The following is a 15016-nucleotide window of genomic DNA, read 5'->3' on the forward strand; positions in this document are numbered from 1 at the left end:
GGGAAGGAAGTAGAACAAGGGCAGCTTATCCTATTTCCGAAGTCTGAAGCAGCTGCCATCAAAAAGTCGTTGGCAGCAGCTCAGCTCCCTCTGCCTTTATCCCCAACCCGTGGGGATCTTCTATGAGCCCAGCACATCTTCCCCAACCTCTTCCCTTAAAAGAAAAGGTTTGGGACATCACCCTAGTCTTGCCCCCCAGTCTGGACTGCTACCCAGATCAGGGCTGCCATGTTGTCCAGCTCTCCATCGTCGCCTAAGTGAAAGGCGCCACCTGGAGCTGTGCATCACACAGCTGTGTGGCCACATACGGCACCTGGTCTGAAGATAGGAAGGTAGAGGGCTACACAGGGAACAAGAAGAGGCGTGCGCAATGACTCACTCATTCTTTTTCCCCTTCTGTGCCAGCAGCCAGTTCACAAAGTCTTGTTGGCGGATCTTGTCCATGGCGATACTGTAGTCACTGATGAAAGTCCCCTCGGCATACCTGCGGCTTCGGGGTTGGGAGCCACTGACTTTAGTGTGGAATCTGAGGGGCAGGGAAGAGAGATAGAAACTAGGATGCCACAGAAGGGACAGAGGGTGTGGGGTATCACAATAAGCGATTGTCGCTGACGTAAGTCGACATCTGAAAACGAACCAGCTCGTTCTTGGGAGTCAGTTTTTATGGAGACACCCTCTTGCCCATGCGTCAAGCCCCTCAGCTCAAGGACCCACTTCCTGCATCCTCATTGTGTCTGGCTCTGGTTTCCGGGCAAAGAGGGATTGGGCGGCCCCCTCATCCCAAAGGACTGAATCACAGTTCCCTCATTACTCTTCTCGCCCTGGCCCTACATGATTCAGGTCTTTGGTTCCCAGTGAATGCTAACAATAGTGAACTCATATACAGCAGCACTTACGCTGAGTCAAGACCTCTGAAAGCCCTTTAATACATATACTCGTTGAATCCTCACAATGCCCTTAAGAGGTAGATACTATTTTTTTTTTAATTACAGGTGACATTCAATATTATATTAATTTAGATAAATACTATTTATACCCCCTTTCTGTGAATGAGAAAACCAAGGTGCAGAGAGACTTATTTAGCACACGGCATAGGGTGGCAGATCCAGGCAGCTTGGGCTCAGGTCTCTGTTCTTAACTTCTACGTGACATTGTCTCTCCTTGTACGTGTCTCTGACAGCCGTGCCTCGAATTTATATCGCTGAATTTACACAGGCATATGGCTTGTCCTTGCATCCAAGAAGGCCTAATTGTTTACTCAGACAAGTTTTTCTTGGTTCCCCAAAACACAAAGCCCCCTGCTATATTCACACCTATATTTTTCTCATAGTACTCAGAGCAGTTTGCAATGCACCTATGCTGGTTCTTTGTCTGTTTTCCCCTTGGGCCCATAAGCTCCATGAGAGCAGGAGCCTTTGTGGACCTCTCTGTGCACATATCCTCTGCGCCTTGGCCTGAGGCCCTCTATAAAATTTGACCAAATACATGCATAAATGAATGATTAAGGCTTTCATTGGGAAGGGAGATGTTGTCATCTACTTCAGACCCTTGGCCACTGAGAAGTCCTTTCAGAGATCTAACCACAATCTCTCCTGCTGCAGTAGGCTTTTTCCTCAAGCTTCTCTCCTCTTGGCCTGAGATGCCTCCCTTTCTCACCTTCCCCTCAAAAACCAGAACCCAGTCATGCCCCTGGCCTTTTCCCCTGCACCTGGTTCTTTCCTTCTCACCCCTACCTGGAGTGACCCTCTTCCTTCTCTCCTAGCACCACTGCTAGGAGCAACGACACCAGCAGCAGAGAGGTCTTCATGGCCACCGTCTCTCAAACGTTATTTTCTGATCTAAGAGAGAAAAGGAGCAGGATGAGGTAAAAGCACTGTGCTGAGGGAGCAGCCAGTATGGCAATGCACTGCTGGCACCTCGGAGCCTGTGGGGGTTCTGAAAGCTGGGTGGCACTGAGCCATGAGTTTGGGGCAAGAGGCTGGAGCAACCTCCTGGGGAGGGCGAAGCATGCTGGGCATTAAGAGTTAGGAATTAGAAGGAACATAGAGTCTGGCAAAGAGGTGAGCCTTCTTTTTCTTTTGTTTTTAAGTGGAGTCTGAGTTGGGTGGGAGGGCAGTGGGGGAGAAATCCAGGCAGAAGAAAGCAGCAAAGACCTGTGTGCCTGGACAACCCCCCTTCCTGGCTCCAGTGGCTAGACATCACAGGCATGTGGTTTGGCAAGATTCTCCCCTTAGAGCCCTCCAAAGTTCATACCAGCCAGCCTTCCAGCTCTCAAATTGGCTGTCACCTAAATCATCACAGTCCTCTTGCCCTAAGTGAAAACCACACGTAGAACTATCCCGTTCTCCTCTCCTCAGGCTTCACTATCTTGACTCAGGAAAGTTCTTTCTCAAGTCTGACCCCTCTCCTGAAGGCTTGCCCCACTTCATCCAGAGGGTCTTCGGCAGAGATAAAGAGCATTAAGGAACCTTCCTCCCAAGCCCTAAAAACCAAAACTATACTAGAGATATGCGTGCTGTGATACCTTGCCTGCCTGCCTTTGTTATCTGTTAAAAGAACTATCAGATCCAATTTCTTATTTCTTATATAAAGGAAAAGCAAGTGAGATGCAAAGGTACTGAGTATCTCAAGGGTGTGCAGATCCACCTCCTCTGCAGTGTCTTCTCCATTCCCTGTCCCAGCTACTGTCTTACCAGACGTCCTTTTTGGCTCTTCCAGAAGAAAAGAAAGGCAGGACAAGGCTCTCGTCCTCCTACCTTCTGGCCCTTTGGAGTCTGCCTCAAGGAAGCCTGCAGTAGTTCCCTTATATCCAGGCTTCACAGACCCACTGATTAGCCTAAAAGCATCTTATCTCAAGAAATTAAGCCCGCCGCTCCTGTAATAAAGTTTCTCTTTCCACCTGAACTATGCTAATTGGTGATTAACATTTGGGTATTTCCAGCTGCTGTCTGGGGCCTGCCTGTGGGTAGGGTACCTTAAGTGCCCTCTTTCTTCTTCCCCCTCCTTCCTTCTGGGCACAGGGCCCCCGTGTTCTATGCCTTACTTCTTTTCCTGGTGCCCTTGGTGAAGGCAGACCTGGGTAGGGTGGTCCTGACTGGGGAAAGGGGACACTCCCATAGGCAATAAGCTACTTCTGGGTGGGAGTGGATAGGGCTGTAGTCATTTAAACCCCAGCTCTGGATAGGGGTCCATGGTTTTGGCAATGTGGTAATGTCCCCATTGCAATATCCAGAGGGGTCTCCCAGCTGGCTAGAGAAAGAACTCGAGAATGAGAAGGCAGAGGGTTGAGAGAATATGAAAGATAGAGGTTCCCTAGTGTAGCTAGATGAACCGAGAACTTCCGCTCGAGTTCTCTTTCTTCTTAGAGGCAGGCTAGAGTCGGGCACATTTATACTTTGGGAACTCGGAGGAAGGTAGGGCAGCTACAACTCTATCTGTAAAGATTTATGAGATCCAATCCTCTCCCTTCAAATGCACTCTTCTCCTGTATGAGAGAGATCTGTGGTCCTGCCTGTGCCATCAGAGTGGGGACCCTTATGGTCATGCTGTGCCTCTCTATCAGACTGGAGGGCTCCAGGGCAGAAACTTCACCTCCCTGATGGGACCAGGGGCTCTCCGAGAGGAGGGCAACGAGCCAGGGGCTATATCTTCTCCATCCTGCAGAGGCTTCCTGAGGCTAAGGGCTGTGTCTGCCCCCAGACTGGAGACTCATCGGGGGACCTTCTTCAAAGTACTTAGCACATGGCTCTGTCCACAGGGACTCTCCTCTAGAAGGCGAAGAGCACAGACTGTGTTCTTGGTAGATTCCTGATGCCTTCTTCCCAGGCTTTTCCTTCTGCATTTGCCTTGGGTACTTTGAACCATAAACAACCAAGCTCCTGTTCTGCCTTTTAGCTCCAGGGCCTAATAAAGGCTGCTTTCCTTTCCAGGTGAACTCCCAGCCTGGGAGCAGCTCCAGCATGAAATTAAGTGCTTGTGTGGGATGAGAGGCAACTGGACTAGGAGGGCAACTCTGCTTCCTAGAAACCTTGCCCGCCCACCACCCATTTTTCACTATTTAGAAAATCTTCTCTCTGGGCAAGCTCTCCATATTCCATCTCTAGGCTATCAACGGGCAGAGATTAGGCATCCATTCAGATTTGGCCTCCAAAGGGGATGTGGGGACTGCTGATGATCCTGCTTCCTATTGAGAGACATATTTAATGGGCTCAGAAGGCTTTATGTTAAAACCCTGGAGACAAAGGGTATCCAAGAAAGGTGGATATCATTCCCTGCAACCCCTAAGTCTGATGCCAAACCAGAGTTAAGGAAGGCTCCGTGATGGGTCCCAGCAGCCCTGAGCTCCTGTCTGGTGCTTTGTGGATTTGTTTTGGTGGGTGGGCTGCTGTGAAGCCCATTTATGCTTGAAGTCCTGATCTATGCCCTCTCGAAGGGGATCTCTCTGCAGCTCCCCTCCCTGTTTCCCTTTGATCTCTGGCTCTCATGCCATGCAGCGGACAGACTAAGGAAAATGTGGCCTGGGCCCTGGGGGAGAGAGAAATGTGGGAAGGGACAGAGGAGATCAGAGAAGATGCCAAACCCCTGGGGGAGCCCACAGGCCCCCCACGGGGCATATTGAGAAGGAATGGCAAAGATGGCCTTGGGAAGTTACTGGGGATCAAATGGGCCTGCTGGACTTGATCAAGATAGTTCCGTAAATCCCACTAGCAGCTTGGCCAGCCAGTCCGTGCCAAAATGAAAAGTGTCCTTGTGTACAGAATCCAGTTCAGTGCAGGGGGGAGGTCGGGGAGGAGAAGCTCAGGAGGTGGCAGAGCCCCAGTCCACTGTGGAGAATTTCTAGGTTATGAGGAGTCAGAGAAGACACAGGGGATGGAGAAACAGAAGAACGCCCCCAACTGGCCTGAAGCCCAGATGCAAAGGCTAATGATGGCCCAGACAGGTGGAGAGAGTGTGTGTTGGACGGGTGGTTCGGGTGATGTCTGAGGAGTCCTGGAAGTCAGGGAATCTGCTGGGAGCGGGTGATGGTTGTACTGTTGTGAGAGAACCCGGGGTCCTGCTTTCCAGACCCTCCTGGCTTCTGAATCGAGGTCCAGGAATGAGAACTGGAACAGCAGGACAGACTTTGGGGCTGGCTGGCTCTTCCAGCTCTGGATGGTGAATCACCACCCCCCAGGCCAGCAAGACCACAGCAGACATTCCCGGCCCAGTGCTGCAGCCAGGCCAGGGTGACTCAGATGGCTGGCTGCAGCCTCCCTACCGTGGACGACGCTTTTGAAGTTCACTTGGTCTTCAAGCTCACTAGCTGACTCAGAGAAAAGACATCCTTCTCTGATCTCTCTTACAACAGGTGGCAGATTTATTCTCCTTCTCCTGAAGAGGAGACCAAGAGATGACGTGAACTTTGCTGAGTCATCTGCTCTATCCTGATTCCTAGAAGGACCGTCTGCAGCTTTTGTTTCCCAGTCGCATCACAAACATTGTCATGGTCATGAACATTTTTGCCCACGTGAGACCCACTACCACTCAGGTCAAGATAGATACTTTCCAGAAGGATCTTCAAGAAAGAATATACTACTTAAAGCTTCTCTTGGCCGTCTGCTCCAGGGATCAGTTTGGATGTCGCCTCTCTTTCTGTTTTCAAAGACTATGTTGTTTGCTTTTGTTTGTCAAGAAAAGAGCTCAGCCCTGAGTAGTTGCAGCCTAACCCGTGGGAAGAGAGCAGCAGTGAACAGTTAGAGCTGGGAGGAGTGTTCACAAGGTTCTCATTTTGGGGAGGGAAGAACTGGTGATGCATTTAGGATAAAGGGCCATAGGGCTGGGCCTCCCAGAGAGAGCAGCATTCCTGAGCCCCTCTCTTTCCTAGGTGCGAGCACATCCCAGGGAAAGGAAGAGAGGGGTGAGAAGGGAGGGCTTTCCCTTCCTTTTCCTTGCATCCAGGGAAAGGAAGGATGGAGCGGTTTCCAGGGTCCCCAGCAGAGCAGTTTCTAGGGTCCCCAATGAACCCCTCCCCCAGGCATACAAACACACATTCCTGCAATGGGTATGGGGAAGGCATTCTGCAACGTCAAAAAACATACCCTCATTAATTAGACTAGGGAGTAGTCTGGTAGGGAGGAGAGAGAAGAGTAAGAGGATTCAAACCCCAGCTCCACTGGCCTACCACCCCCAGGTTATATTCAGCTTTGGGCAAAGCCCTGAAGCACTCTGAGCTTTAGCTTGCCCATCTCTAAATTTGAGATAAGAAAACAAACTTTGCCTTGCCTACGTGATAAGTAAGTGTGAAGTTAGTATCTTTGTAACTTGAAGGCATCCTGCGAATGTTGACTGGTGGTTTTCTCTGGAATGATCTCCATCTAGCTCTATGGTGAGAATTAGACAAGACGAAATAATAAAGCCAGGCTGACTCAGCCTGTTATGTGGCACATGGAAGGCTGTGAAATTCCATAATATGAGCGAAGGCTTTGGAGACAGATCCACCTATGCTTCCTAGGAGGGAGATTAAAGCAGCTTACTCTTTATGTGCTTCAGTTTGCCTTTCTGTAAAATGGGAAAGGTAATAGTTCCTACCTCAAAGAATTGATTTGGGAAACCTGTATACTTAGAAGATACACTAGGTTACATTATATCTTGATACACTAGTTACTTTTTGTTACATAACAAATTTTAGCAGCTTAAAACAAGGAACATTTATTCTCACACAGTTTCTGAGGCTCAGGAATCTGGTAGTGGCATAGCTGTGTGGTTCAGGCTCAGGGTCTCTCATGAAGTCTCAGCTGTCAACTGAGCAGCAATCTGAGAAGACTCATCCCGGACTGTAGATCACCTTCCAAGCTCACTCTTGTGACGGCAGGCTGAAGGCTTCGGTTCCGTACCATGTGGACCACTCTACAGAGCTTCTCACCACGTGGCTTCTTCCCTCAGAGCAAGGACACACATCTAAGATGAAAACTTAAATACAAAAGTGGCATACCATCACTTCAGCTATATGCTACTGGTTATACAGACCAACCCTGGTACAATGTGGGAGGGACTATACAGGAGGCAGAGAACACTGGGAGCCACTTTAGAGGCTGGCTACCATGTATATACTCAGCCCTAAAAAATATTAACCATCATTATCATTATTATAGAAGATGCTAGATTCATTAAACATTTCTTTTCACTATCATAGACTCTGGCTGTTAAATATCTATTTATCTTACTTTCCTCTGTGCAATCGTGGGAACTGAGATGATTTTAAATACTGAAGACAGATAAAGCCAGTAATTTCTCTGATATTCCACAGATGTCAGAATGACTTGCATTCTGAGAGGGTACTTGCTGGTTAGGCAGCAAATACTGCATGGGATGTACTTATACTTAAAGTTTTTAAATTGTTGTTTATCTGAAATTTGAATTTAACTAAGCATCCTGTACTGTTATTTGCCAAATCTGGCACACCTACCTGGAAAGTTTTTTTTAAATCCCAATGCCTCATTGTCATTCCCAGAGTCATTAGTCTGGAGATTTAAAAAATCTTTCATTTTGGAATAATTTAAAACTTACAGGAAAGTTGCAAAAATAATACAGAGTCAACAAGATTTAACATTTTGCCACTTTTGTTGTATCATTCTATTATATATCTTCCCAACATTTTTTTAAATTTGGAATCTCCTGAAGAGAAAGCAATCTTCTTTATTTTATTATTATTATTTTTCAATTACAGTTGACATTCAATATTATTTTATGTTAGTTTCAGATGTACAGCATAGTGGTTAGACATTTGTGTAATTTACCAAGTGATCCCCGCAATAAGTCTAGTATCCACCTGGCACCATACATAGTTATTAAAATATTATTGACCTTATTCCTTAGGCTGTACCTTACATCTCTATGACTATTTTTCTATGACTTTTTTATAACTACTAATTTGTACTTCTTTTTTTTTACCCTCCCATCTAGCAACCATCAGTTTGTTCTCTGTATCTATGAGTCTGTTTTGTTTGCTTATTTTGTTCTTTAGATTCCACATATAAGTGAAATTGTATGGTATTCTTTCTCTGTCTGATTTATTTCATTTAACTTAATATACTCTAGGTCTATCCATGTTGTTGCAAATGGTAAGATTTAATGCTTTTTTATGGACAAGTAATACTCCATTATATATATGTACCACTTCTTCTTTATCCTCTTCTTTATGTTGCTGGGCACTTAGGTTGCTTCCATATTTGGGATATTGTAAATAATGCCGCAATGAACATAGGGATGCATATATCTTTTCAAATTTATGTCTTAGATTTCCTCAGATAAATACCTAGAAGTGGAATTTCTGGGTCATAAGGTAGTTCTATTTTTAATTTTTTGAGGAACCTCCAAACTTTTCCATAGCGGCTGCACCAATTTGCAATCCCACCATCAAGGCACGAGAGTTCCCTCTTCTCCACATCCTTGTCAACACTTGTTGTTTGTTGAGTTATTGATGTTAGCCATTCTGGCAGGTGTGAGGTGATATCTCATTGTGGTTTTAATTTGAATTTTTCTGATGATTAGTGACATTGAGCGTCTTTTCATATGTCTGTTCGCCATCTGTATGTCTTCTTTGGAGAAATGTCTATTCAGGTCCTCTGCTCATTTTTTAATTGGATTGTTTGTTTTTTTGGTGTCAAATCGTATGAGTTCTTTATAAATTTTGAATATTAACCCCTTATTGGATGTATCATTGGCAAATATCTTCTCCCAATCGGTAAGTTGTCTTTTCATTTTATTGATGGTTTCCTTAGCTGTGCAAAAACTTTTTAGTTTGATGTAGTCCAATTTGTTTATTTTTTCTTTTGTTTCCCTTGCTTGAGGAGGTATATAACAAAAAATATTGCTAAGAGCATTGTCAGAGAATAATTTAAAACTTACAGGGAAGTTGCAAAAATAATACAGACAACTCCAATACCCACGGATTCAACAAGTTTTAACATTTTGCCACTTTTGTTGTATCATTTTATAATCTATCTTCTCAACACCTGAGAGTAGATTATACAAATCATGTTTCTTTATCACTTAATATTGTATATTTACAATATACACTTGTATATATACAATTGTGTATATAATTGTGTACATCTCTATGTGTATTTCTTAAGAACAAAAGTATTCACTTATATAACCACAATCAGTACAATTATCAAATTCAAGAAATGTAACATTGATATAAAGCCCATAGTCCATATTACAATTTTTTCAACTGTCCCAAAAATGTCCTTTTGGGTATTTCTCCTCCATTATTAGACATGGTCCAGGATCATGTATGGCATTTAATTGACATGTCTATTTTCCTTTACTCAATTGCTCAGCCTTTCTTTATCTTTCATGATGCTGACATTTTTAAGAGTACAGAACAATTATGTTACAGAATGCTTCTCAATTTGGGTTTGTCTGATATTCCTTCTAAATTAGGTTTAAGTTATCCATCCTGGCCAGAATACTAGGAAAATGAATGTGTTTCTTTTTCAAGGTATCACACCTGTAGGAACAAGATGTCTACCTGCCCATGATTGATGATAATTTTGGTCATCCAAAGTTGTATTAGATTTTTCCATTGTATAGTTATTATTTTTCTCCTTATAACTAATAAGCCATGTTTAGGGAGATACTTTTAGACAATGCAGATACCTTCTGCCTCATCACTCTTAAATATATTTTTTTTAATTGATCATTCTTGTTTAAACCCATCTTTACTATGATGATAGGAAATGGTATTTTCAATTAACCACTCTCTCCACAATATTGGGATTTTAAAAAACCACATTATTGAGGTATAAGTGACATAATTAATGTCACATATTTAATTTAAAGTGTACAATTTGATGTTTTGACATGTGTCCTCTCCCATGAAAACATCACTATAATTAAGGTAGTGACCATATCTACTATCCCCAGGTTTCCTTGAGCCCCTCTTCCTATCACTTACTCCCTTTCCAACCACTGATCTGTTTTCTGTGACTGTAGATTAGCTTGCATTTTCTAGAATTTTATATAAATAGAATCATACAGTATGTACTCTTTTTTGTCTGGCTTCTTTCATTCAGTATACTTATTTTGAGATCTAATTACAGTGTAGCATGATCCATAGTCCTTTCTTTTTTATTGTTGAGTAGTAGTCTTCCATCATACGGTTATATTACAGTTTGTTTTTCCAATCACCTGTTGATGGACATTAGGTTGTTTCCAGTTTATGGCTATTACAAATTAAACTGCTAAGAACATTTATGGACAAGTCTTTGTACGAACATATGCTTTTATTGTTTTTTTGGGGGGGGGTTAAATACCTAGGATTGGGGTCTGTTTAAATTTTTAAGAAACTGTCAGACTATTTTCCAAAGTGGTTGTAACATATTACATTCCTATCAGTTGTATGAAAGTTCTAGCTCCTCAACCGTCTTGCCAAAATTGGGTATGGTTAGTCTTTTTCAATTTTAGCCATTCCATTAGGTATGTAGTGTATCTCATTGTGATTTTAATTTACATTTCTCTGATAACTAATGATATCAAGTATCTTTGCATGGGCTTATTTGCCATCTGTCTATCTTCTTTGGTGAAATGTCTGTTCAAATATTTTGCCCTTTTGGCGGGGGGGGGGAATTGTTTGTTTTATTATTGAGTTTTGAGAATTTTGGATACAAGTCTTTCATCAAATATACGATTTACAAATATTTCCCAGTCAGTGGCTTGACTTTTCATTCTCTTAACAGTATCTTTTGAGAAATGGAAGTTTTTTCTTTCTTTCTTTTTTTTTTTTTTTAAATGAAGTCCAATATATGAATTTGGCTTTTTATGAGTTTTGTTTTGGTGTCATATCTAGGATATCTCTGCCTCATCTGAGGTCCTGGAAGTATTATAGTTTTTGGTTTTAGAGTTAGTTATATGACCTAAATGATTACATTTAGGAATATGATTGAATTAATGTTTGTATGTAGGATGAAGTATGAAAGGAAATTAATTTTTTGCACATAAATATCCAATTGTTCCAGCACCATTTATTGAAAAGATTATCCTTTTTCCATTGAGTTGTCTTTATGCCTTTGTATCAAATAAATTGCAATATATGTGTGGGTTGCACTGGGATTTTTAAATTTTCCACTGATGTAAAGGCAAGAGCCAGGATTTGGTGTCCAGGGACATTTTGGTTGGAATCCTGGTCTTGTCACCTATCTAAACATAGTTGTCCTATAAAGTAGAAACAACGATATGATGCACCTCAGGTGTTTAACCATGATTTACAGTGTTCTCTCTCTGTCTCTTCTTGTCTGCTCTTCTCCCAGGCAAAGTGCTAGAATTGGGAAAGCTGATCTTGAGTAATGTTTTTCAAACTCTAGGGTACCCAGACCCAGGGATATAAGAAGGAAGAAAGGAAGGTATAATTGGTGCATAAGCTATTTTCAACCAGTTAGAACATCTAACACAAATCAGACATTTGCTTCAGGCAAGGCTGAACGGGCAAATTGCTGAGTCCCTTTGCTTTTGGTGGAAATAATATAACCACTTGCCACTGTGTAGAGCAGAAGCTCTGCTTAGCTACTCAGTAGGAGAACAGTTTGTTATTACTTGATCAATGGAATTTTTTGATAGGCAACATTTTTCAAAGCATTGGCCTCATGGAGAAATAACGGAGATCTTAGGTGGTAAAAATAGTGGAAACCACTCACTTAGAGAAAGGAAACAACATGGATCCTGCCCTGTGTTTTCCATTGTGTTGAAAGAACTGATCCCACAGCAAAAAACTCCCAGACTAATGAGGAAGAAATGAGCTTCACCGTTAGAGGGTTCCAGTAATGCAACTGAAAATGAAAATGACTCAAACATCTGAGTCCAAACGAGGAATGTGTCTGCGAGATCCAGGAGAAACTGGAAAGGTGTGAATCTGAGTGCCTGCTTCCTGTTGTTTACCATGCTGGTCCTAAGTTTCAGCACATACCATCTCAATTTATTATGAATACATGTATAATTAATCAGTCCTTTAGCTAAACTCAAGCCACATCCGTGATTGATCAAGGGGAGTTGCAGTTAACCCTCAACCCTGGTTGTTAATGGAAGGAGAATTTCTGGCTGCATCAACTCTTCCCAAAACTCTTTCTTATTAGCTTGTAGTCTGGGATGATTCATTTGAATATTTCCTTGACTTTTTAAAAAAACGTTTGTTATAAAAATATAATAGACAGTCTAGAAATCCTAAAAAATACAGCCGGGTCAAGAGAGAGAGGAACAGACAGGGTGAAGGCGGAGAGAAACAGAGAGAAATCCATTTATATTCTCAAAACTGAAGAGTTACTGTAAACAGTTTTCTAGACTTTTTATTATTTCAATTAATTTTTGTTATGAAATATATATACTTAACAAAGATGATTAAGTTGTACAAGTGCAGTTTCAAGAACAATACAAATACCGTGTAGCCACCACTCAGATTAAGAACTGGAACATCCATCTCCAATATCTTTGAAGTGCCTTGTGAGACTCTCTGCAGTCATCTGTGTGCTACTTCCCAGAATTAAGCACATTCTGGAATTTTATTTATCATTCTTTTATTTTCTTTAAACTTTTTCTTTAAGTGTAAAGTTCTATATCCGTAAAGAACATATTGTTTAGTTTTGTATATTTTGAACTTGTGTAAATGGTGAACCACAGTGTGTATACTTAGTGCTTTTTATCTGCATTGGGAAATTCACCCATGTCGATGCACACTGCTGAAGTTCACTCACTGTCACTGCTCACTAGTATTGCATTGCATGACTATACCTTTCTTTACTTATCTATTCTCCTGTCAGTGGACATTAGTTTCTTGGTTTTGTTATGAACAATGCTGCTGTGGATATTCTTGCACATGTCTCTGGCATCTATGTACAAGAGTTACTCTAAGGTAATTTCTAGTCTTTTATGCACATGTGGGCTTTTTTAAAGATTGTTCCAATCAACTAGATGAGCACAAATACTCAATCTGTGATATGCATTTTTTGTAAACTTCTCCCGTTTTCCTAACACAATTTTTAATGTGTTATATAATATTTTACCAAGTGCCTATATTATAAGTTACTTGAAGATTCCTCTATTTAAAAGCACTTATATCATTAACAGTTTTTTTCCTTAACAATGATAATGAAAACATATTTGTTCATTAATTTTGGGGGGGATTTTGAAACGTTTAAAATTTTTGCCTTTTTTAATCATGGAAAACATACATGACAAAATTTACAATTTTGACCATTTTAAGTATAAAATTCAGTGGCAATAAGTATATTTACACTGTTGTGCCACCATCACACTATCCACCTTAAGAACTTTCTCATCTTGCCAAGTTGCAACTCTGTACCCATTAAATAATAACTCCCCACCCCACCTCCTCCTCCTAACCCTTGGTAACTGCTATTATACTTTCTGCCCCTATGAATTTGAATATTCTAGATATCTCATATAAGTGGAATCATATATTTTGTCCTCCTGTGTCTGGCTTATTTTACTTAGTATCATGTTTTCAAGGTTCATCTATATTGTAGCAGGTATCAGTATATCATTCCTTTTTAAGGCTGAATAAAATGTTTTATATACTAGATTTTTGGTAGAAAAGTTACTCAAAAATGCAATTTCTAAATGAAACAGTATCGATTCTTAAAGATTTTTGTTGCCTTAAAATTATTCACCCACACAGCCATATGGAATGTCTTATTTCACTATAGTCTTGCTATTAATATTATAAAATTAAAACTAAAACAACCTACTTTGCTATTTTTATGACCTGCTTGATTTTTAACTTACTGTGCTGTGAAAATTGTTTTGCCTTTTCCTTCAGTGTTCATAGCTGTGTTGCTATTCAATAAATATCTGCTATGGGCAAGTGGCTGTACCAGACAACCTGGAAGTCACCAAGATGGAAGGCTGTCTTAAGATGACATTTTTGTTTGAGAAGACATACAAAATAACAAATCTTTACATAGTTAACAGAGTGCTAACTACATTCCCAGGAAAAAAGATCCTAAGAGAGCTCTTGTCAGGAGGCGAAAGTGAGCTGTTCTTTGAGATTGTCATCCTGGCGATGTGGCATCAAGGGAGAGCAGGATGGCAAAGGGTTGTGCCAACTGACTCTGATGGCTGCCACTGACTGCCAGAAACCCTAAGTTGAGAAGAATTACAAGGCTATATGGCCAGACAAAGGGAGAGAATGCTCACCGGTGGACATCCTGCACAGGACTCTCATGGGCACAAGACTAGGGAGAGACAAGTCCAGAGAAGATCTTGGTTTCTATTCCTTTTTTTTTTTTTTAGATTAAAAGATAGTTAACATCTAATATTAGTTTTATGTATACAAGAGTTATTTGATATTTATATACCTAATGAAGTGATCGCCACAAGTGATCACATAAATGGTTTAGTAACCATATGTCACTATGCAAAATTATTACCATATTATTGACCAATTCCCTATGCTATACGTTTCATCCTCGTGACTTATTTACAACTGGAAATTTATACTTCTTATTCTCTTTCACCCTTTTTGCCCTTCCTCTCTGGCAATCATCAGTTTGTTCTCTATATCTATGAGTCTGTTTTTGTTTTACTTATTCACTTGTTTTTTAGATTCTACATATAAATGAAATCATACAATATTTGTTTTTCTCTGACTTATTTCACTTAGCATAATATCCTCTAGGTCCATCCATGTTGTCATAAATGGCAAGATTTCATTCTTTTTATTGCTGAATAATATTCCATTCTCTCTCTCTCTCTCTCCATGCACACACACACACACACACACACACTCACACACACACACACACACACACAATCTCACATCTTCTTTATCCATTTACCTATTGATGGGCACTTAGGTTGCTTCCATATCTTGGCTATTGTAAATAATGTGGCAATGGACGTAATGATGCATATATCTCTTCAAATTAATGTTTTCATTTTCTTCAGATAGATACCCAGAAATGGAATCACTAGGTCATATGGTAGTTCTGTGTTTAATTATTTGAGGAAGCTCCATACTGTTTTC

At 41.3% G+C, this 15016-nt stretch overlaps 1 protein-coding gene across 2 annotated transcripts in view; it reads right to left on the bottom strand.

Annotated features, from left to right (window-relative positions):
* The window catches only part of GIP (gastric inhibitory polypeptide), a 4417-nt gene extending 2318 nt beyond the window's left edge, over window positions 1–2099 (bottom strand). Inside the window, exons 1-2 of one of the 2 annotated variants that reach the window (XM_025041726.1) lie at window positions 1734–2099; window positions 380–526 (exon numbers count right to left, since the gene is read on the bottom strand). In XM_025041726.1, the coding sequence (XP_024897494.1) occupies window positions 380–526; window positions 1734–1807 (221 nt within the window). In that variant the 5' untranslated portion in view covers window positions 1808–2099. The remainder of the gene's footprint in view (window positions 1–379; window positions 527–1733) is intronic. The other variant, XM_015599089.2, reaches the window with a different exon arrangement.
* Window positions 2100–15016: the final 12917 nt, after the last annotated feature.

Source organism: Pteropus alecto, unplaced genomic scaffold (assembly GCF_000325575.1).
Source record: "Pteropus alecto unplaced genomic scaffold, ASM32557v1 scaffold98, whole genome shotgun sequence".
In the NCBI taxonomy this organism is placed as follows: Eukaryota; Metazoa; Chordata; class Mammalia; order Chiroptera; family Pteropodidae; genus Pteropus; species Pteropus alecto.